General features: G+C 43.3%; 1 protein-coding gene across 3 annotated transcripts in view; it reads left to right on the top strand.

The window, feature by feature from the left end:
• LOC108264818 (protein unc-13 homolog C) overlaps positions 1-23,453 on the top strand; it is a 185,339-nt gene that overhangs the window by 116,075 nt on the left and 45,811 nt on the right. For all 3 annotated transcript variants that reach the window (XM_017466719.3, XM_047155288.2, XM_053678198.1), the window contains 5 exons: positions 6,132-6,258; positions 13,238-13,334; positions 15,332-15,475; positions 17,515-17,592; positions 17,977-18,054. In XM_017466719.3, the coding sequence (XP_017322208.1) occupies positions 6,132-6,258; positions 13,238-13,334; positions 15,332-15,475; positions 17,515-17,592; positions 17,977-18,054 (524 nt within the window). The remainder of the gene's footprint in view (positions 1-6,131; positions 6,259-13,237; positions 13,335-15,331; positions 15,476-17,514; positions 17,593-17,976; positions 18,055-23,453) is intronic.

Genomic DNA, 23,453 nt, shown 5'->3' with positions numbered 1-23,453 from the left:
AACTGCTTCTCCAAGACAAATAAGCTCATCAGAGTTGCAGTACGCATTATTTCCCTGCGATATCAGCACAGAAATCCTTCTCAGGGCTGCATCAGGAGGCAATGCCATGGAAATAACTCAACACTAATTCATTTTCATAGCTCATCCCTCAGAGGCATGCCTCCTAAGCAGGTATTATTAATATGTGCTGTGACTGAGCTCCGATCTCCACTGTGGAACATTTGTTCATTACGTGGAGCACCGCGGTTCTCTCAGACCCAGCTGATGAACGTACACTTCACTCTGAGCTAATGATGTAGAGACGCTGATTAACTTCAGCTCCCTAAGTCACGATTGGAAATATTTTATTCGCTGGTACATGTCAGAGTCTCACGCTCTCAGGTTTGTGCAGCTCTTGCTGATTAGTTTATACTTAATCAAATATTAAAGCAGCAGTGTGTGTTTTATTTGTATTAGCGATGGAATCCATCTGATACCCAGGAGGGAAAAAAGAACCAATATGGCCCTATCCTGTAACAAATATAACCTGAAATATAACCTGTAATTTTTATTAAAGCTGCAGTGTGTCTTCTTAATGTTCAGTGTGTAATTTGTATTTGAGAGGCAGTGTATAGTTTGTATTAAAGCTGCAGTGTGTCATTTTTATTAGAGAGGCATTGTATAGCTTGTATTAAAGCTGCAGTGTGTAATCTTTATTAGAGGGACATTGTGTAGTTTGTATTAAAGCTGCAGTGTGTAATCTTTATTAGAGGGACATTGTGTAGTTTGTATTAAAGCTGCAGTGTGTAATCTTTATTAGAGGGACATTGTGTAGTTTGTATTAAAGCTTCAGTGTGTAATCTTTATTAGAGGGACATTTTGTAGTTTGTATTAAAGCTGCAGTGTGTAATCTTTATTAGAGGGACATTGTGTAGTTTGTATTAAAGCTGCAGTGTGTAATTTGTACTGCAGAGACTGTGTCACTTCTATTAAAGCTGCAGGTGTCATTTGTTTTAAAGCTGCAGTGTGTAAGCTTTATTAAAGCTGCGGTATGTAAGTTTTGTTAACGCTGCAGCAGTGAGTTGCTTTTTAGAGTAACTCAAGGGTTCTACTTGAATTTCTGGCGATCCATCATACGCCATCTCGGACGGGTTACGCGTCGTCACGCTTCAAACCTAGAAAGAACTCGGGCTTCGTACAGAGCCGACGGTAGCGAGCTAGCAGGTTAGCTTTTGCTGTCTAGCTTATGTAGCGAGTTAGCTTGCTAGCTAGCTATAAGATTAGAATCAGAATTGCTAGGAGCCTAACAGAGAGCGAGCACACAGCCTTCCCCGTCCCCAAATCCTACGGCCAGCTGCTTTATCTGAGTGGATCTGTGCGTTGTATTTACTTCCTCTTCATTGCTTTTGTGGGTTTAATCCAAAGCCTCTTGAGCTAGATTAGACGTAATGTTTCCGTTTAGACTGTACAAATCTCCGGCTCATGCTGCACCAGGACCAGGTGTCGTATCTCCTCCATCTCTCTCCCCGTGTGACAGAAGCAGACACCGGCTTCCTCACCAGATCTTTGATTGGTCAGACGGTGTGGATTAGTTTTCTAGAACAGCGGCTCTGACAGTAGCGTACGTTTATATTAACGCGCTCGTATCGTTTCTGGTTATCCATATCTGCTGTAACGCAAGCGAGAACCTGTTTCGTGAACGTTCCGCAGCATTATATGTAACTAGAAAAGGATAAAAGGTATGCTGTATGATTCTTTAATTCGTTATTCCGTGGTGTAAGAGGAATAAAGCGCTAGGGCACGTGCTGCTACAGGAAAGTAATCAACTCTCCAAAACCTAAACTTTGACATTGTTGATATTTTTTTCTCCTGTCGTATAACTGTTTCTCGAAGCTCTCTGAGCAAGAAGAGTACCGGTTTTGTTTCGATTTTTTTTTTTTATAAGAATGTTGCAAAAAACAAACAAACAATGGTAAACACGTTAAAATATGTCTTCAGAAAATATTTTATTACTTTATATTAAGGAAAATCATGTTCTTATTGAATGGAGCAACAATAACCTTTTATAATAATAATTTAAAAAAAAGAAGTATTACATAACTCAAAAAACAAACTATGTTAGAAATAAAAAAGAGTCAGAAATTCTAATGGTTTCCATTAGAAATACCATTACAAACCATCAGCTAACTATTAAACCCTTTGCCCATAACCAGTATCGGTCCTTAATGGTATCCACTAGACAGAACATGCCACCAATAGAAGGCGACAAATGACCAGGAGACCCACAGGGACCATTACAGTTTCCATTAAAACCAATACAATTCCCATTAAAACCAGTCAGTGAGGGTTTGTATCGTTTATTTGTTTTTTCAGCACGGCCGTTTCCGAAGCTCCTATCCTGATCTGTTTTTATTACCGAGCTTCATTATAATTAGTCTGTCTGTCTTTTCATCGGACTTTTCTCTGATCTTCTCTCTCCTAACTCCCCCCGCCTCGCTCGTGTCCGCTCTGTCCCTTTTCCTCCATTCCTGCCTTCATCCAACCCTACTTTCATTATCTGACCTGTCACAGCTTATCACGGCCTGCTCCACCGGAGTCACACCACATCAGCTCAGCAGGGTTAGCGAGCTCAGGCCGCAGAAGAGCTGGCAGGCACAAGCGTGCGGTGTTCGAAGGCAATGCCCCAGGTCTCTTAGCAGCCAGAAACACAGGGGTATTAGCAAGGAGAGGCAGAGTGTTAACAGGCAGAAACACAGACATTCACACAGAAATGACAGGGGTATTAGCAATAGAAACACTGGCACATTAGCGAGGATAAACGCAGAGGTGTTAGCGGCCAGAAACAGTTACATCAGCCAGGAGAAATACAAGGATATTAGTGATAGACGCACAAACGGTAGCAGTGGAGATATAGACAACAGGCTGAAACACAGACATTAGATAACAGAAACAAAAACAGAGATATTAACAAGCAGAAACACAGATGTTAGCAGTAGCAAAAATGCAGAAAGGTGTAAATAGAATGTGTAAATAAATATAAATGTGATAGTTCTATGGGTCTGCAGACGTTAGCATTAAGATACAAAGAGAGATTACCAGGAAGAAATATGTACATTAATTATGGAGAAGCACATGGATATTAGCAAAGAGAAACAGACGTTAGCGGACAGAGAGACGGAGACGTTAGCGGACAGAGACATGGACATTAGCGGACAGAGACACAGACGTTAGCGGACAGAAACACTGAGATATTAGCGGATAGAAACACGGACATTAGCGGACAGAAACACGGAGACGTTAGCGGACAGAAACACGGAGATTAGCAGACAGAGACATGGAGACGTTAGCGGACAGAAACACGGAGATTAGCAGACAGAGACATGGAGACGTTAGCGGACAGAAACACGGAGATTAGCAGACAGAGACATGGAGACGTTAGCGGACAGAAACACGGAGATTAGCAGATAGAGACATGGAGACATTAGCGGACAGAGACACGGAGACGTTAGCGGACAGAAACACGGAGACGTTAGCAGACAGAAACACAGACTTTAGCGGACAGAAACACGGAGATTAGCGGACAGAGACACGGAGATTAGCGGACAGAGACATGGAGACGTTAGCGGACAGAGACACGGAGACGTTAGCGGACAGAAACACGGAGACGTTAGCAGACAGAAACACAGACTTTAGCGGACAGAAACACGGAGATTAGCGGACAGAGACACGGAGATTAGCGGACAGAGACATGGAGACGTTAGCGGACAGAGACACGGAGACGTTAGCGGACAGAAACACGGACATTAGCAAAGAGAAACACAGAATTAAACCAGCAGAAACACAGACAGTTACAGTAGCCACAAGATTCAGGAAGATATTAGCAATAGGAACAGCCATTAGCCAGGAGAAACACAGGGGTGCTAAGCATGCAGAATCACAGACATTAGCCAGGAGAATTACGTGGAAGATGGCAATAGACACACAGGAGTGTTAGCAAACAGAACCATAGCGATATTAGCAGAAGGGAACATGGATGTTAGCAAACAGAAACACACAACGTTAGCCACATGAATGTTAGTGGACAGAAACCCAGCAGTAATAGCATTCAGGACGTTGTTTGTATTAGCATGTAGCAGTTCAAATGTGTCAGGAAGAGTTAGCATATGCAAACACAGGGATGTGTCGTTTCTCAAAGCACTTTTATTACACGTAGTGTTTAAATTGTGATTCGTGATTTTGTCTTTCGGAGGAGAAAATAAAATATGTAAAAAAAAATAATAATAATAATGTTTAACCCCAAGATACGGATGCTGATCTGTTTACGTGGACAATAAAGCTAACGTTGTCTGGTTAGCATATCACGACTGCGCCATGTTATGCTAATGAACTCAATTAGGTTTTATTTATTATTAGCATTATTTAGGTACTTTTATTTACTTATAAGCCTGACACACGTCCATGACCGTACGCAGGGTTGAATAAAACAAGTTTGCTAGCGGGGTTGGGGGGCAAAAATAATCGATTTCCCTGATCGACGTATGTGCATTTGAAGACGCTGGATTGGATTACATTTACCGCATTTGGCCGACGCCCTTATCCAGAGCGACTTACATTTATGTCATTTGTACATCTGAGCAGTTGAGGGCCTTGCTGAAGGCCCCAAGAGTGGCAGCTTGGCAGTGCTGGGGTTTGAACTCATGACCTTGTGATCAGTAGAACATCTGAGCTTCCACTGAGCTTGGACTTCCATTAGAAACATGTCTCTTTGACTGACATCAGCTCGATCACCTCTCCTCTCAGCCTGGTCTACTCCAGTATCGCTCCGCTTGTGCGCTCTCTCCGAGTCTTTTCCTTCTTTTCCTTTCCTTAACGTTTGCATACTCTATTTACACCGATCATCCTGTTCAAAAGTTTACACCCCTCCCCCCGGCTCTTAATGTATCGTGTTGCCTTCTGGAGCATCAGTGAATGTTTGCACCTTGCGTAATAGTCGTGTACGAGTCCCTCTGTCGCCCTCAGTGTGAAAAGATGCATCTCGACATCGTTTGGCCGCTGTTGGAAAGGAGTCAAATATACTAAAGATGCTGGAAAAGTAAAGAATGTGAGGATTTTTTCCGAAAAACAGCCGTTTAATTGCTCAGGACAAACAAGGGACTCGTGAAGAACTCTCACAAAACATAAACACATCACGTCGTGGATCATCCAGGTAACGACTGACGGGATTAAGAATCGAGGGTGTGTAAACTTTTGAACATCTGTTGTGTGAAATATCTTATTCAGCACGGCTATACTAAATAAACAACAGCACGGGAGTTTTCCGATCCGTCTTATTTTGTTAACAGTGTTCAGATTCAGCCGATAAACACGGAGTAAATTGAGATTTATTTGCAAATATTACCGGGCTCTGCTAGGGTAATCTCGCAATGAAAATAACAAATATACAGCGCTACCTCATCATTTTAACACGCATTTCAACCCTACACAAAAACCGACGGATTAAAGTGCCTGTCCTGCCCGGTTTGTTGACGTAGTCTGGCTCTGCCACAAAGCCCGCCCCCCAGCCCGTTTCATTGGTCAGCTCAAGCAAGCGGCCACCTGAGAAGATCGGCCATCTTTGCGACTCCAAAGTGTTATTATTAGGCGGTTATTTTACGACAGGTGGCTTAGTGGTGAGCACGTTCGCCTCACAGCTCCAGGGTCGGGGGTTCGATTCCCAACGTGGCCCTGTGTGTGCGGAGTTTGCGTGTTCTCCCCGTGCTGCGGGGGCATGGTAGGCTGATTGGCGTGTCTAAAGTGTCCGTAGTGTATGAATGAGTGTGTACGTGATTGTGCATTGTGATGGATTGGCACCCCGTCCAGCGTGTACCCTGCCTCGTGCCCCATGCTCCCTGGGATAGACTCCAGGTTTCCCCGTGACCCCGAAGGAAGGATAAAGCGGTATAGAAGATGGATGGATTATTTTATGACTTTTAATATTCACCTCGGAAATAAATCCCGAGGTCCGGACCTCAATGGTGGATACGGTCAAGCGCACATCCCAAGGAGTGATAACATAAAATGAAGAGAAAGAGTTTCATATTAATAAAGCGTTTACTATGAGTTGGTGCTGATGTTTTTTTTTGTTTTTTTCCTGTTTGCTCGTCTGCACACAGAGCACGAGAAACATCGGCTATGCAAGAGCACCGAGTACATGAATCTGCACTTCAAGGTCAAATGGTTTTACAATGAGTATGTGCGAGACCTTCCAGCCTTCAAAGGGACGCCTCCGGAATATTCTCTGTGAGTAAACTCTCTCTCTCTCTCTCTCTCTCTCTCTCTCTCTCTCTCTCTCTCTCTCTCTCTCTCTCTCTCACATGCCCTCACACACACTAACTATTTGTCTTTATCTGTTTGTCCTTCACTTAGAGCCAAGGTTATAGAAACACCCAATCGATTGCGGTTCTGTGAGGCAGGAGTTATGGGATTTGCCGTTGTGTGTCTGGTCAACATGCTCTCGGCTGAAGTTTTCCTCCAGTTTTCCTTCTGCCTTTATTTATTCCAGACTTTACGTTTCTTATACTATAATCTCGTTGTCATCATCCTTCTGTGTTTTGAGACCAAACTGGTCAATTAGGTGAGAGTTTATTACACAAAAGCATTTACCTGCTTAGAAGTGGCCCATGTGCTTATCAGTCCTAGTCAAGAAGGCGTGGCCATTGTGTCTTATTCCTATTAAAGGACAAGGCGTGGTCAGTGTAACTGTTCAGGGAAGAGGGTGTGTTTTTTTTTGCTTTCTCTCACACTGAAGTGGGCGTGGCCTCTGTACCCGTTCAGTGAAGGTGTGGCTCTGTGTCTCAGTTCTAGTCAAGGAGGGGCGTGGCTGTCGTGTCTTAGTCCTAGTAAAGTGTGTGTGGTCTCTGTACCTGTATAGAAAAGAAGGTGTGTTGAAGGGGGTGTGGCCTCTGTACCTGTGCACTAAAGAAAGTGTAGGTCTGTGTCTCAGTACTAGTCAATTAGGCATGGCCATTGTGTCTTAGTCCTAGTAAAGGATGAGGTGTGGCCTCTGCTCTTGTTCAGGGAAGGAGGTGTGGCCAAAGCCTGTTAGTCAGATTGAAGGAGGCGTGGCCGCTGTGTCTGTTTTCTTTAATGTGTGTGTCCAAAATAAAAACAAAAAAGTCTACTAAGACAGGACAGTATCGAGTAATGTTTGTGTGTGTGTGTGCGTGCGTGTATGTGTGTGTGTGTGTGTGTCCGTCTGTATCCTACTGTAGGAACGAGGTCATGTATCACATCCTCCGAAAACTGTCTCTGACTGATTTCTTTGAGTGCCGCCTTAAAGACATCTGATTTATTAGACAGCAAAACGTCACGTCGGCTGCCATCTGTTTCAGACACACCTGATGACCTCGCGCTAAATTAACTGCCATTTAGAAACACACACACACACACACACACACACACACACACTTCCTTTCAACACACATGCTTTCTCTGGTCCCTATTTTTTCTCTCACACACTCACTCACACACACACACACACACACACACACACACACACACACACATCAGCCTCCTGTTTTCTTACATGCCTCTCTCTCTCTCTCTCTCTCTCTCTCTCTCTCTCTCTCTCTCTCTCTCTCTCTCTCTGTCTCATATACACACACACACACACACCTAGAATTACCTATCATCTATCCGAGCCCATTTTTCCGGTGCATGCTGCCCTTTTCTCCGGCTCTTGGCACCAAAACGGCATCTAATCCATTAGAGACAGTTGGGAGAGCGACAGGGGTGGGACAGCAGCGCGGGCCGAGTCTCAGGCCGCGACGACACACCTGTCAATCAAAGCACACAGACACCTCGAGCGGGATTGATTTTCCTGCTGAGAGGAGACAGAGAAGGAGAGCTGCTGCGCCTGTGCTATTTATTAACATCAATCTCAACGGCGCGGTCTGAAATTCGACAATACACGCACCTGAACGGCGGGCACACCCGTCACTATACGGCCTGTCGGCTCACGTTCTAGCATCGCAGCACGGGTTCAAGCGATCCGCGTAGCACAACCCCGCCTTCACACAGAATTACATAATCATCCTCGGGTTTAAAAATATTTCACGGTGTTCCCATGTCCTCTATTAATGGCTGATATTAAACACTGGTTATCTAATAAAGAGTGCGTATTAATCAGCTCCCTGGTAAGGACCCTGTCTCACTACACAGGGACACTCATGACTCAGTTTCCGTACTCGCGTCGTAAAACTTCACCCCTAGACATTTATCGACACCGGGCAGGACCGATATCTTTCTGATTGATCGTAGCAGGATTGTACACTAGCTAGGGGACTTTTTAAAATCATTAACCGTTTAAAAGTCGTTATAGAGCGTCAAATAAAGTTCAAAATTGCTCACATAAGCAATCCGTCGAGAGCTACAACAACGATAAGCTACAGCAACGAAACATGACGTCATTTCCAATAAGGGAACATAGTGAGAATCGATGCTGCGGGGCATTGTGGGATTTTTACAGTTTTTTTACTCCAGTGCCCTTGAAATAACCGACTTCCTGATCAATGCCCTGAATACCGAACTAGCTGAGCCGATCGAGACACACGTTTCTTTTCCATTTTTTTGGTTTTGTACACGTTTGCATCCTCTTCAGTTCAGACCCCAGGGTTTCAAAAAGACTGCGATTGTTGTGTTAAAACACTGTTTTACAATCAAAACATACCCGGTGGAATTCATGATGCCTTCAATCTTCCTAACATCCCCATGATAACCGATGATGCAGCACCGTATTGTTGTTGTCCAGTGGGAAAACGTCTCCAAAAATCCCTTTTTTTTTTTTTTCACTGAAAGAATCATACAAAAAATCCAAAGAATTACCGAATTTACACACGTTTTTGATGAGAACTTAAAATGGATCCTTATGAGGTCATCGCAGGTGTATTTCGTATGCAAAACTTTCACATTTACTGTACACGAATCTCACGCAACACGCACGAACACACCAACACGCTGATGATGGATTTCAAAGGAGTCACCAAAGGAGTCGAAAAGGAGTCAAAAAGGAGTCGCTGACAAGCTTCATTTAAACACAGCCTCTATGAATGTTTTGACATTAGCAGAGAATTTTCCTCCGAGAGTCGATATGATAAATCCACGTGCGTTAAGGTGGACATTTTTTCCTAGTATTTAATACACAGTGTGAACCGTCCTATAAATCATGTGAAAACGAACCTAAGGGAATTAGCACGGTACTTTGTCTGAATGCCAGTTCACAGCGGTTTTGCAGCGTACCGAGATGATCTTCTTTTGCTCTCATTGCTTCAAGCTGTGCTCTTGTTTGTTTACTTTGTTTAATTCCGACAGCACTTGTCTCTTATTTCTTTATAGAGGGCGGAGTGAGGCCGCGAGGATGCGATACACAGTGAAAACTCACGCGGGGCATTGACGAGTAACCTCACAGAGAACACCAGACACATTCATGCTAACACACCTGAGGAGACTGTACAAGGGGTTTCACCGTGTGTCAGGGAGAGAGGTTAATATGACGCGGTGCTTCTGAGGGAGTAGTGTTGAGGGGGGAAAGGAGCTAAATTACCAGTGACAGTAACAATACAAATCATGTGAAATATTAGAAGGAATCGTGCTTCTCTTCCTACTTTTTCATACTTTCTTATTTTTTTTTTTTTTTTTAATGATGTTATAAAGTGACCTTGGGTGTCAAAAATGCATTCACAAATGGATGAATGAATGAATAAATAAATAGTGTATGTTAAAATCACGTTGAAATCAGTGAACATACTCGTTAAATAAATGTTGTGATTAATCAGCCGTACTTTAGTCTGTTAGGATGGGTAGAAGAAAGATGAAAGCACGTTGTTCATTGGACAGCGCGATGCTTACGTTGATTCTGGATATAAAACGGATATAAACCTTTCATTTCGCTCTCATCTGACCGCTACACACGGCCTCGATTATATTATAAACTATACGATTATATTATAAACGAATCACTTTGTGTAACGATCAGTTTCTACCAGGCGTCTTTGATCTTATTTCTTTGGCTCCAGGTTTTTATTCCAGACAAATACTACAGGAGGCACACTTGTTAGTAGATAGGAAACCAGGATGAACGGAATAAACAATCGTGGCTCCTGATTGGTTGGAATTAAAACCTGGAGCGATGGATAAGATTATGGATAACATCGAAGACCCCTGGTTTCTACAATCATTTTTTGATTTTCTGGAAGGGTGCCAATAATTCTGGAGCTGGTTGTATGAACACAAGATGTGTTGTCGATACTTTTTTAGGAACTATTGCTTAGTTAACGGCTAGTGTTGAGGTTTATTTGTGCTGGAAGTGGAGTCCAGCATTTCATTAAGCTTCTTCCACTCGGTGGTGGAGCCATTTTGTTTTAGAGCCGACAAAAATCACAGTTTAGAGAGAAGCTGTAGAGTGTAAACTCAGAGGTTAAAGGCTCTGGGTTACAGATCGGAAGGTCAGGAGTTCAAGCCCTAGCACTGCCAAGCTGCCACTGTTGGGCCCTTGAGCAAGGCCCTTAACCCTCGTCCGCTCAGACGTATAAATGAGATAAAAGTATATCGCTCTGAATAAGGGCGTACGCCAAATGCCGTAAATTTGTGACGTAAACTCGTCTGTCAGAAATCTTCACCATATCAATGAGGTCCCTCTGAATGAGCTGTTACCCTAGAAACGATAATGTATCAGAACAAGCGCATTAATTAATTATTATAAACCTGTGAATAACAGCTGTACTGCTGTCAGAGAAAATGAATCGACAATGTCCTGACCAATCAGAGAGCAGAATTCATGCGTCAAGTTATAAGAAACGTAAGCTCGGGAAAGTAAGCACAATATGAGACCCGCGTGAAATTACACCGAGGAAAACGTGCCATCGCGTTTGATCTGCAGGAACTTCCTAAACGTATTTGGGACGCGTTTTCATTTTATTGCTCACGTCATGTGCATAAATGGAGTTTCCTCCTGGAAACGGGCTTCACAGTGGCTTTCGCTAATAACTCCCGAGCCATGTTGTGTTTACGCTCGCACCTCCATGAGCTGCGAATTCCCAGCATGCTTTTCTTAACCTCTTCACACACACACACACACACAACACACATACGGTCTGTTTCCACTCGGCTGCAATCCCACGCCATACGCTTCAATTCTCAGACAGGTCATTTTTAATGGCGCCCCTTTCTACGTCTGATTTACGGTTAGATGTATGGCCAGGACTCTTAATGAGAAACGACTTGCCGTGGTCGTATATAAACTCACGGGTCATATCTGCGGATTTATAGAGTCATTATTTGAGCAGAGCAGCATTTTTATGTCATGGGAACAACGCGAGCTGAGCAGGGCATCATTACGAGCCTCGGTGTCACCTCTTGCGTAGGCCACTAGAGGCAGAACCCACGACGCTTTCTCTGACTGTCGGTGGGTTTATTCGTGTCCAGGGTAATTACCAATTTATCTGCAGCTTTATTATACACTGCGACCTTGTTGCTCGTTGTTCTAGACACTCAAGCACATATTTTTCCCTGGACAGTGTATGTCCCCTAATTGTCCTCTAACTTCATTAATAACGGTACTGCTCTTATAGCGTTTTTATATTTATTTTTTTCATCTATTGTGCGTATACGGTCCCACATACTGGAAGCTTATATGACCAAAATACCATATGGTAATATTTCAAGACATAATCAGAGATGCACAATATGAATCGCAGTACGTTTATACATTTCCTATCGAACTGCCAGTAAAACAGCAGAACTGTGTAAAGTAGTTGTGATGATCACGTTAATCTCTGGGTTTAATTAAACACATTATTTGTCAGCGTATAAAATAGCACTCCATCCTATTATTTAACGAAGCCACAAGATCCTAAATCGAGGTCATGAAACTGCAACCTGCCGAACAATGTCAGGGTGTTCTTTCAGTTCAGTCCTCGGTGTGCTCTCGCACAGTTTGAAGGCTCCGAGCGCTCATCTGTTATGGAATACGTCACGGTGTTTGCACACTACATACGATACAACATACTGCCGCTTTAACTCCTTTTCCTACTGTACTACATGCGCAGCTTAAGGTTCAACCACACGTTTTTCCTGTCCATTAACCTCACCCGACATGTTCTCGGTAATGATGATGAGTCTTTATTGATCACGTATACATTACAGCAGAGTGAAATTCTTTTCTTCGCATATCCCAGCATGTCAGGAAGTTGGGGTCAGAGCGCAGGGTCAGACGTGATACAGCGCCCCCTGGAGCAGAGAGGGTTAAGGGCCTTGCTCAAGGGCCCAACAGTGGCAGCTTTGCAGCTTGGCTTGAATCCCCGACCTTCCGATCAGTAACCCAGAGCCTTAACCGCCAAGCCACCTTGTGGCAGTGATAAGTTAAGTATTGGCACCCTCTGTTTTGTTTTGGTCTCGTGCTTGCATGAAAACCAACCGGCCTTGTCTGATGGTGAATATTTCCCCCTGTGTTAAGGCACGTAGCACAGATCAATAATTAAAGAGGAGCTCCTTTAATGAGGAATGTGATTGGATGTGATGTAAAACAGGTACTCAACCAGTGTACAGATAGTTCTGGGTTTGGTTTGGTTCCCGTGCCACGTTACGCAAGCTAGCTGGATATTTCGGGATATTTTTTGGTAAACCTAGCAGTGACAGGGAAGACATCAAGCAACAAACACACCATGTCAGAGTCAGCACCGTGTTGAAAATGATGCGAATAATATCTGCTCAGCAGCGATCCTACGGTGGCGGCGTTTCTGTGATGGATGGGGCAGAAGGGGGCCAATATTTAGTGCAGTGCAGCAGATGGGCTGCGGTCAGCAATTGAAAGTAGTTTGATGTCTGAAACTGCGGCCTGAGTGTCCGCGAAAAACGCACCACAGATTCCAGATGGGGGTCTCTTTTTAAACATTCATGAACGCTTAGTCTGATAGCTGCGAATAGCTCGGGTGACCTGACATCCAGCTGGCGAGGAAGATGCGGACGAATCCGAACGCACGCGCCGCATCAGAATCGAACAAGGTGCCACACGACCACATGTTCTCGATAGCGACGAGGTATGACGGGAGGGTTACAAACGCAGCTGCGGTAAATGGTTACAAGAGTGTCTTTTCGCTAAGCAAGCTAAGCGAGTGTGTTTCTCCGGCACTTTCCTCCCTCAGTGTCAGTGCAGATCAGTGTGAAAGCTGTAAATCCTGCAGGAATACTCAGCACCAAACGGTGTGAATCTGTCTCTCGGCAGGTGGTTCGAGCCGTTTGTTATTCAGTGGCTGGATGAGAATGAAGACGTCGCCATGGATTTCCTCAACGGCGCCTTGGAGAGAGACAAAAAAGATGGGGTGAGTCCTCCCGGGGCTGTGTTTGATTTTCTGATAGGATCTAAACTCCTGCGAGGGAGTAGAGTGTCGTATCATTAGTCCTTAAGACTTTACGCCGGTGATGTGATCAGACCTTCCATAGACTTACAATGGTGACGTGGCAAAAGTGCGTTATGAACCTACACGGCATTGTTATTGTTGCCTGGAAACAACCATGTTCCGCAAAAATTGTTGTTTTTCTTTTAAAAATAACAACCCAGAGCCCTGATTCCATTATGCTGCTAATTGCTTCAAGCACACAACATCTGCTGAAGCCATCTTTGAAATTTGAATTTGATAGGGCTCTTGATATTAGAGCTGCTTTATGAGTATGAATAACACACTTATCGATTAGAATTGCAGATGTCTTGTTGTGAACTGCTGGTACACCGAAATGGGGAAGAAAAAAACTCTTTCTGTAAACACTCATCCCGCTGGGGCGAGAAGGTATGATGCGGGAAGAGGTAATTATAACTAGGATAAACTGACATTTAAAGTCCTGGCTATTTGTGTTCCCAAAATTAGACCCTGGTGTTATTCTGCACTACACCTGCAGTTCTTCCATGAACACTCTGCCTCTGTCAGCCGATTTTCCTGAAACGCACCAACCTCTGTGCAGCACGTAGTGTAGGCTGAAGAAGCGCAAGTGTATGTCAGGTGTAACCCTGAGAATCGACCGTGAGCTAATTTCTATGAAAATGTATAGTCAGCTACGTGATCTGCGACACGCAGCTTGAGGTCATTGCATTATCTGCTAAATTGACTATTAGAGAGAAGGCTATTTGCTAGCTAGTAAATACAGGTGCGTATCTATGTATATATTCGCTTAGCTTTACATTCCTAGGGTCCCAGGATCCCAATATACTTCCAGGACTCTATTTCGACAACACCCTATATTAACAGGGCCCTGCGTTCTCCAGAGCATAAGGCTCTATATTTCTAGGGCCCCATATTTCCCCTGCCCCATGTTCCCTTACGTAGCTGTATTTACCCAGCACTCCCATAGCCCTACTGTATATTCCCATGACCCGCTTTTCCCAATGCCCTATATTTCCAGCACCCTAGATTCCCATGACTCTATTTTGCCAAGGTCCTATGTCCTGTGTTTCTAAGGCTCTATATTTCCAGGGCCCTTTATTTTCCAGGTCCTGTGTTCTTTCACCGAGGGTCTTATATTCCCACATTTTGAGGACCCTATTTTCCGAAGTTCTTCCTAAGCTTCCTAAGGTGTGATATCTCCCAGATCCTATGTTCCCAGCGCCCTGTATTCCTAATTTTCTATATTCCCACGGCCCTATTTTACTAGTACTGTATGTTCTCGTGCTTATATATTGTAAGGTCCCTATTATATCTCCTATATTAGGATATATTTTGGGTGGTTCGGTGTTGCTAGGAACACAGGACTGAGACATCCTGGGGCTGGAAAATAAGTCTCTGGGATCATAGTGGTGACCCCATTGAGTTGGCTGATGTAGTGTAAAGTTCTCATAGTGCAAATGTTCTCAGTTCTAGTGATTCTTTACCAATCACATGCTACTTTGCATTTATTATTTTAATGCTAGCGTTTTAGGGGGCATGATGGCTTAGTGGTCCGCACACTTGCCTCACATCTCCGTGGTTGGGGGTACGAATTCCGCCTCTGCTCTGTGTGCACAGAGTTTGCGTGTTCTCCCCGTGCTGCGGGGGTTTCCTCCGGGTACTCCGGCTTTCTCCCCCAGTCCAAAGACCTGCATTGTAGGCTGATTGGCGTGTCCAAATCGTCTGTAGTGTGTGAAGGTGTGTGTGATGGGTTGCCACCACATCCAGGGTGTCCCCTGCCTTCTGCCCCAAGTTCCCTGGGATAGGCTCCAGGCTCCCCGTGACCCTGTGTAGGATAAGCTGTATAGAAAATGGATGTATGGATGGATGGAATAATAATATTTTACTGTTTCAATACTAATGAAACTCCATTATATCAAACCCGCTCTCTCTTCTCACAGTTCCAGCAGACCTCTGAGCATGCTCTGTTCTCCTGCTCTGTGGTGGACGTGTTCACGCAGCTCAACCAGAGCTTCGAGATCATCAAGAAGCTCGAGTGCCCGAACCCTCAAGCCCTCGCTCACTTCATGTGCAGATTTGCTAAAGTGAGTATTCCAGTCTGCTGATCTTAAAGCGATGGAGACTTGAAGAAAGAGAAATCCCTGATGTTCTGGATCTCATTTGTGTTTCTCGAGGTTCCAGTCTTAAAGGCCTACGCTTAAAGTTACACTTAATGTTCAAGTTGCACGTTAAATGTGTGTGTGTGTGTGTGTGCCGCGTTGGACGCTAGGCTAACCTTACCGTTATTTCGGTTAACTCGGCGAAGCGATACGGAACTGTAATGCGGTCGAGACCTGACCGGAACTACTTTAGCTGTGCATTCACCGAAAAATAATCGCACGCCTCAGAAAGTCCGTCAGCCGATCCGAATGGAGAATTTGACAGCGCTCTGGTATATGACGTCTCTTTGAAACGTCACAGACGTAAAGTCACGTGTTAAACATTACAAACCGCACCTTTAAAGATAGTTTTCATGCACGGGATGATCGAGGACGTAGAGATTGAGATTGTGTGTCGTATCAGGACGGCGTGGTTTCAGTTCCTGCCTGTCAGAACGGCGGCGCTCGGAAACCGTGTCGTATGTCTGATTAGGGTGTGGATATATTCACACACACACACACACGCGCGCGCACGCACGCACGGATGGACGATTAGGTAATCCCATCCCATCCATCGAACGCTGTTATCCAGAATCCTGGCCTGCCTGTCTCTACTGAATGCAAATGCATTGAAAAGGGCAAAGCCATCCTTCATTTCTGTCTCTCTCCCTCACACACACACACACACACACACACACACGTATACAGGCCTATGGGAGAACCGATGGAGAGGAAACGCTCCGTTCTTTAGAGCGCTGTGTTTTAGCTCTGTAATTAAGACATGACGGAGCGTAAGCGTGAGCGAGAGAGCATTAAAAGAACAGAGAGAGAGAGAGAACTGTTCTGCAGGCCACTCAGTTAAAGGAAAGATTAATTTGATCACTCACCTGTGAGTCGATCCTGAAGATTTATCACCAGCTTTACGTATTGATTTACACCTCGGTTCATTTGGCTAAGATTTGGCGCCTTGAGGTGAATTAAACACTATTAAATTAATCTTTACCTAATGAACAATAAACATCTAAAAGTCTTCTTGCGTCCCATCTCAACGACTGCAACAGGTACTTATACTGTGATCTTCATAAGCATTTTTATTTATGTTCCACTCGAGATCAACCACCATCTTCGAAGCTCTACGTCTCATTAAGCAGCAGCTCAGACTTATACGTCTCGCTCATGCATTTTTTTATTTATTTTTTTATTTATAATAATGAGTTGCCTTTTAGTTCCTGAATAATGGAGAGTAGTTACTGAGTAATATGCTTGAAGATGAATAATTCCGTATGGGATAATCGTTAAGCTAACAAGCTCGTAGCTGCCGAGTTCGTCATCCAGCGCAAAGCCGGCTCCACGAAGGTCTAGACGATCTCGTTAAGTTGCTTGTTTGGGTTTTTTTTTTTTTTAAGAACAGAATGATAACAAATATGATGACAAAATGATGACAAATACGAACCCATAATATACAGTATGACCGTTAGCATGGAGACTAGCGATTCACAAATGTGTAGCAGAGAGAAAGCTCGATCCACCATGTTAGTCAAAGCTCTCTTTTAATTATTTAAAAGTATTTAATATTATGTAAGGAATAAAACACGATGAATAAAACAATCGAGTGGTGGTGTGATGACGCAGAATTACAAATACCGCCCCAAATTTGTCACGTTAACGAGAAACCACAAAGAAGCGAAAGCTCCTCTGTCCTGAAGACATCGGAACTGGAGACTCCTTCCGTAAATGTTCGCCGAAAAGTTCGACGATTACACACGTTTTTTCTTTTTTTTTTTTATTTTTTTTTTTTTTTTTAGTGGAGCATCTGCCGAACAAGTCTCTGTGACTGTCGTTACTATAGAAACGATAAATTCGCATTAATACAAGGCTGTGATTTGCAGCTGCACTACTGTCAGAGCTGCTGCTGTAGAAAACCGATCACCGTCCATCTGTTATCACTGTATTATAACATAACTGCGGACGTGTTGTCGTTGCAGACGATCAACAAAGTGCTCGTGGAGTACGCCGCCATCATCTCGAAAGACTTCAGCAACCACCTGAACAAAGAGAAAGTGGTGAGTCATCGTAAAAAACACAGGTTCTTTTCCATGAGAAACATCCAGCTGCAGGCTGAAGAACGAGGGGCGGATTTGGCAACTTCTACCAATTTGGCGACAAAATAAACTGTACACGATTTCCCGGGGACGTACTCGAGCTCGTACTTGTACTCTGCACTGGAGCTACGAAGGCTAACGTTGCTAACGGGTAACGAGACGGAGGATTATCTCCTCTGTTGTCCGTGTTTATACGATGTAGAGTACATAGCTATAACCGTCCCTCGCCGAGGACGTCTCGGCCGATCGATCCTACGATAATTAGCAGAGCATGACTGCATGCAGATATGATTAAGGAATTGAAATCTGCAGATCCTACATGTGTTTTGTTTCTCTCCCTGACAGTCATGCATCCTCTTGAACAACATCCAGCAGCTTCGGGTTCAGCTGGAGAAGATGTTCGAGTCGATGGGAGGGAAGCAGGTGGGTGTCCGAGATGATCATGTACTTCAGAACGGTGTGCGTGATCGGCTTTCGGTCCTAGCATTTCCCGCGACTTCACGCCGCCGGTCTTGAGGAGCGGACGGGGAACCGACCGCGCTAACTGGGTGCATTTCATTAGCGATATCGTTGGTTGCGGTAACCATAAAACGAAGCGAAGGATCAGATATTTCATTTTACCGTCATAATAAATAAATATCGCGCCTATGAAGAGGGGTCGCCTAGCTGTGTGTTAGCGAATGTCATTTAAATTTGGCGTTTTCTGAACCGTCTAAAATTTGGTCCCGTCTTTAACGTTCATGCTCCTTTACTCAAACATTCGAACGAACTTCCACAAACGGATCAGGTGACTCAGCGATGTTAGCTTGCTAGCTAGCTACGCAGAGTATGGGACAACAGTTCACCTCAGCGGCTTTAACATAGCATTAGCAAAAGTTGATTAGCTGCATGATATCGACTAATGACGGATGTTTTATAATATATTTTATAATCCTCTTTCTGCGATCCCTTTACCCACTCGGACATGATGCGCCACTCGGACAGTTTATGCTCTTTCAAAGTAAGCTGAGTCATTTTAGCCGTCTTACCCAACTATGGTGACCGGGACTGGAAAATCATGTGAAAAGCTAGGATATTAAAAGCACCAACCACAATTACAAATGTACTGTACTGTATATAGCGTTATTGCTGTTTCTGTTGCTCTCTGGTGCTCCTAGTGGACTAAAATCTCCACAGAGATGCCATCAGACGCTAACGTATTTCTGACTTTTCAATGACATCCCATAATAACCTGCATGTGTGTTGTAGATCTTGTCTCTCTCTCTCTCTCTGTGTATCTCTCTCACTGTCGTCGGTATAAAGTGTCAGTGTGTCTCTCCGTGTGTGTGAAAATTGTGAAAATGTCTCCTTGTTCTTTCTTGTTTCTCGTCTTCCCCGTCTCTTCTGGGTTCTTGTACCAGGAGGAAGGGGTTGTGGCCTTCTGTAAGGTGTGTGAACATCTCTCCTTCTACATCCTCCCCATCTCCTCCACAGCTAGACCGGGCACAAGCCATCTTAAATGAGCTCAAATCAACCTTCTAGCTTTGTTTCAGAGGCGGAGAGTTCCTTTTTTCTATTTATGTTCCCACTAGGCTTGTGTCTCAAGATCTAGTACAGCTCTATAGTCATGTAGCAGAAGCTAATCATGTAGCAATCACACTTCCAAAAATGAAGCTAAGCTAATCTTTTCTCACATTCAGCCACATGAGTAATAAGTTAGCTCCCGCTACAGTAGCTATATAGTCATGCTAATCTACGAATATCCTGTCAATACAGCCAAAGACTGTACTATAACCATGACTAACAAATGACTAACTTTGTACCAATCTAAATCCAACTAGCAATGCTAACTATGTTGTCGGGTATGTCGGTATTATAAACGATAACCTCAGGTGAGGGAGTTAGCTAGCATGCTAATCTAACTCCCTCATGAATACTGTCAGAGAACCAACAATCTAGGTTAAATGCTGATCTGATAAAAATGGGAAAGACTAGCTAGCTGCTCTAATAAATTACCATGGTAACTAGCCTTGTAGCAACCTACCTCCTGCTAGTTATCATGCTAATGCATATATACGATAGATAATACAGTACGATTACAAGATTTATACAATTTAGCAATAACTATGCTAGCAAATTAGTAATGTACACTATTTGGTCATTTTTATTAACAATCTGAGGTGACAGAGCAAGCTAGCTGGCTAATCAGTGTGTTCTCTAAATACATTGAAGACCAGACAAAAAAGGCCATAGGTCACGATAGGTGCTAGCTAACTATTCTAACAAACTATTACGGTATCTAGCCTTGTAGTGACATAACTCCAGATGACTGTTAAGTTTAGTAATTAATTGTATTAAAATAGTCATTTAGGTCCAGGATTAGCTTGCTAATTTAGAAATATGTTACACATATCAAAGACAATAAAAATGCACACAGGAATGTAACAGCTATGTGCTAGCTACAGTAGCTATTCAGATTACTAGCTATTTAAGAAATATCGCATGAGCGACAGTGCGGTTTTACTGAGTATCAACTGCAGGCTAGAGTCTGAGATGACAGAACTAGCTAGTGTGCTAATTTATGAATACGCTCAATATGTTTTATTGAGGATTGTGGCAACCTAGTGCTAGTTAACTATTCTAACAAATGACTTTTTTACTACCTTGTATCCACCTCTAGCAAAATGCTATGCTAGTAAAAATATTGATTTATGTCTGAGAAGACATAGCTAGCTAGCATGTAAATCTATAAATGCTGTATTGATATATATATATATTTATATATACATACATAAAAAGGTCAAATTACAATACTCTGAGACAACATGCTAATCTACGAAAATGCTAAATATGTCAAAGGCTGTGAAAATGACCACAGGATCATGACAACTTAGCGCTAACTAGCTATGCTAACAGATTGGTGAGGTACTTGGCTGTTTTTAATACTGTTCTGTTCTGTTGCTAGCTACTCCAGCAAATCAATGATGTTCTTTTTACTTCTAACTTTTAACAGAGGCTACGGATCTCACTAGCATGCTAATCTGCGAACGCACTAGCTTAAATTGACCATTGGGCATTCAATTCTCAATGGTTTTTGATTTGCATTGCATTGTGGGATATTCTGATTAGTCAAGACCACATGATGCTGCTAATTATTAATCACACTGGATATTGAGACGTAGCCGAGTTGTTGTTGTTGTTGTTTTTTTTGTTGTTTTTTTTTAAAGCTAGCTGTGGAGGGCAGGTTTGTTCATCCCAGCATCCCGGTCGTAAGACCCGATGAGCACGCTGCCCCAGTTTCACCTCACTTCCCCTTTGACCCCCGACTTCCGGGAGCATGTGTTCCATTACCTGCTCGAATCAGGCATGAGAGCTCGATCAAATGAGCTGCAACCTCCATCTTAACACCCCCACCCCCCCACCCCAAGTGCACTGTGGATGGACTGCTCTGGTTCCTTCATGCTGTGGTTATAATCACATATCTGGCAGCTGAATGAACTTCTGATACGCTTAACCAGACAGTTTTATTTAAATCTCATTTCCCGGCAGTTGAAGTCAGAGAATGTTTTCAGAACTGCTAGTTTTTGGTGCTATGCGTCTTTTATCAAAGCTTTCGCTATAATAATCTGATAATAATGCGATTGAAGACACCTTCTGACCAATCGGAATCCAGATCTCAGTAGCTCTGTGGTATAATACATCCTCTTACGATCCTCTGAGGTTAGCAGCTTTAACTGGATACAAGAATCTGGTGGGACGAAATTAGCTTCAATTTCCATCGAATCGGATCTCTTAGTGTCCTGAAGCTCGCCGCTAGCTAATCGCTAATTCATATAAATGCTATAAATGTTTTCATCCTTTGTAGGGCAGTGACATTTTGTCCTTTTTGTGACGTCAAAAGCCTCTAAATATAGCTCTGGCTTGCTCGAACAGTGCTGGAGTTCCCAAAGCAATTAGCAAACAAGCAGACGTGTAATTACAGAGCACGCTCTCTCGTTCTGGATTTCTCTCTCGCTACAGGCTGAGGTACATTTCTGAAAACTTAAACCATTTGTGATCGTAAAGGTGCGTTGAGGAGAATTGTAGTGGTTTACCTGGTTTTAATGGAAACTGTAATGGTCCCTATGGGTCACTATTGATAATTTGTTGACTTCTGTTGGTGGCATGTTTTGTCTAGTGGATACCATTAAGAACCAGTAATGGTTTTAATGGTTAGCAGATGGTTTGTAATGGTATTTGAAGTGGAAACCATTAGAATTTCTGTAATGGTTTCCATAGTTGTTGGGTTTTTTTTTTTCAGTAGGGTAGAATGTGATATCTCAGAAAAATAAATGTTGTAATAATTTGTTTAGTCCTTAATTCTGTATCACAGCCACTCCCATGTATTCCAAACCACGCCTCCCCGGATGGAGTTTATTTACGTTTGTCCAGTAGCTAGCGAACTTTCCACTGTTTCATTCGCCTTGTCAGTTAATGACAAGGTTCCCTATAAGCACACGTCCCAGAGAACATGTCGAAGATGTACCTAGTCCAGCTTTGTTCTCATGACAGGCAGCATGAGGTTCCTCCATCTTGGAGATTTTCTGCGGCAAATCGCGAACTTTTTTTTCTCCAACAGAAAGAAATTTGTGGTGGGCTTTCGTAATCGGCTCGTATCTCTGGCTGTCCGGCTCGTCCAACAGCGAGCGAGCTATTAAACTTTGAAATATCCATCATCTGTAGTGTAGTACGACGCGGACAGGATGGAGAGCTCGTTCTTATCACAAGAGCCCGCTCCGCAGCGTTCCAGGCACTCCGGTCCTCGAGAGCAGGACGTAGCTCGCTTTTCTCACTCGCGACCCTGCGCTAAACTGGGACGAGAAATTTTACACGGACGTAGGATCCAGACAACTCCGACCAAAAAAAAAACAAAACCCAGAAAAATGAACATCATACACTTTTAAAAACCCAAAAGAGAATGCTCCGGTGAGAACGGGAAACTGGAAATGAATAACTTCATGACAGAAATTACAGCACACGTGCTACTTTCATGAAAATAAAAAATGAATGAAAATAAATACAGCCTGTAACACAGTCACACCGAGATTGTTTAATTTGCTGAAAAGAACCTAAATGCTTCGATTACTGCTTTTCATCTGTAGCAACAGTGAGATTCAGATCTGAAGCAAAACCTGGGCAGATTGTTCTTTTTAATGAAAACGAGTCTTTATTGATCACGAATACATTACAGCAGGGTGAAATTCTTTTCTTCACGTACCCCAGCACGTCAGGAAGTCGGGGTCAGAGAGCAGGGTCAGCCGTGGTACAGCACCCCCTGGAGCAGAGGGCCCAACAGTGGCAGCCTGGCAGTGCTGGGGCTTGAACCCCCACCCTTCTGATCAGTAACCCAGAGTCTTAACCACTAAACCACCACTGCCCCCTAACCACTAAACCACCACTACCACTTTAATTCCAAATCTCTGTATCTTTTCATTTCAAATTTCAGAATTTAATTTAAAAATGTATTATTTCTGGGCAATTCTCTCCTTATCTGGGCAATTATCTCATTATCTGGGTAATTATCTCATTATCTGGGTAATTATCTCATCTGGGCAATTATCTCATCTGGGCAATTATCTCATTATCTGGGTAATTATCTCATTATCTGGGTAATTATCTCATCTGGGCAATTATCTCATTATCTTGGTAATTATCTCCTTATCTGGGCAATTATATCAGTATCTGGGTAATTATCTCCTTATCTGGCCAATTATATCAGTATCTGGGCAATTCTCTCCTTATCTGGGCAATTATCTCATTATCTGGGTAATTATCTCATTATCTGGGCAATTATCTCATTATCT

The sequence above is a fragment of the Ictalurus punctatus genome, chromosome 4 (genome assembly GCF_001660625.3).
Source record: "Ictalurus punctatus breed USDA103 chromosome 4, Coco_2.0, whole genome shotgun sequence".
NCBI classification, from domain to species: Eukaryota; Metazoa; Chordata; class Actinopteri; order Siluriformes; family Ictaluridae; genus Ictalurus; species Ictalurus punctatus.
Note: the sequence above shows the minus strand (reverse complement) of the source record. Positions and strands in the feature narration are given on the sequence as shown.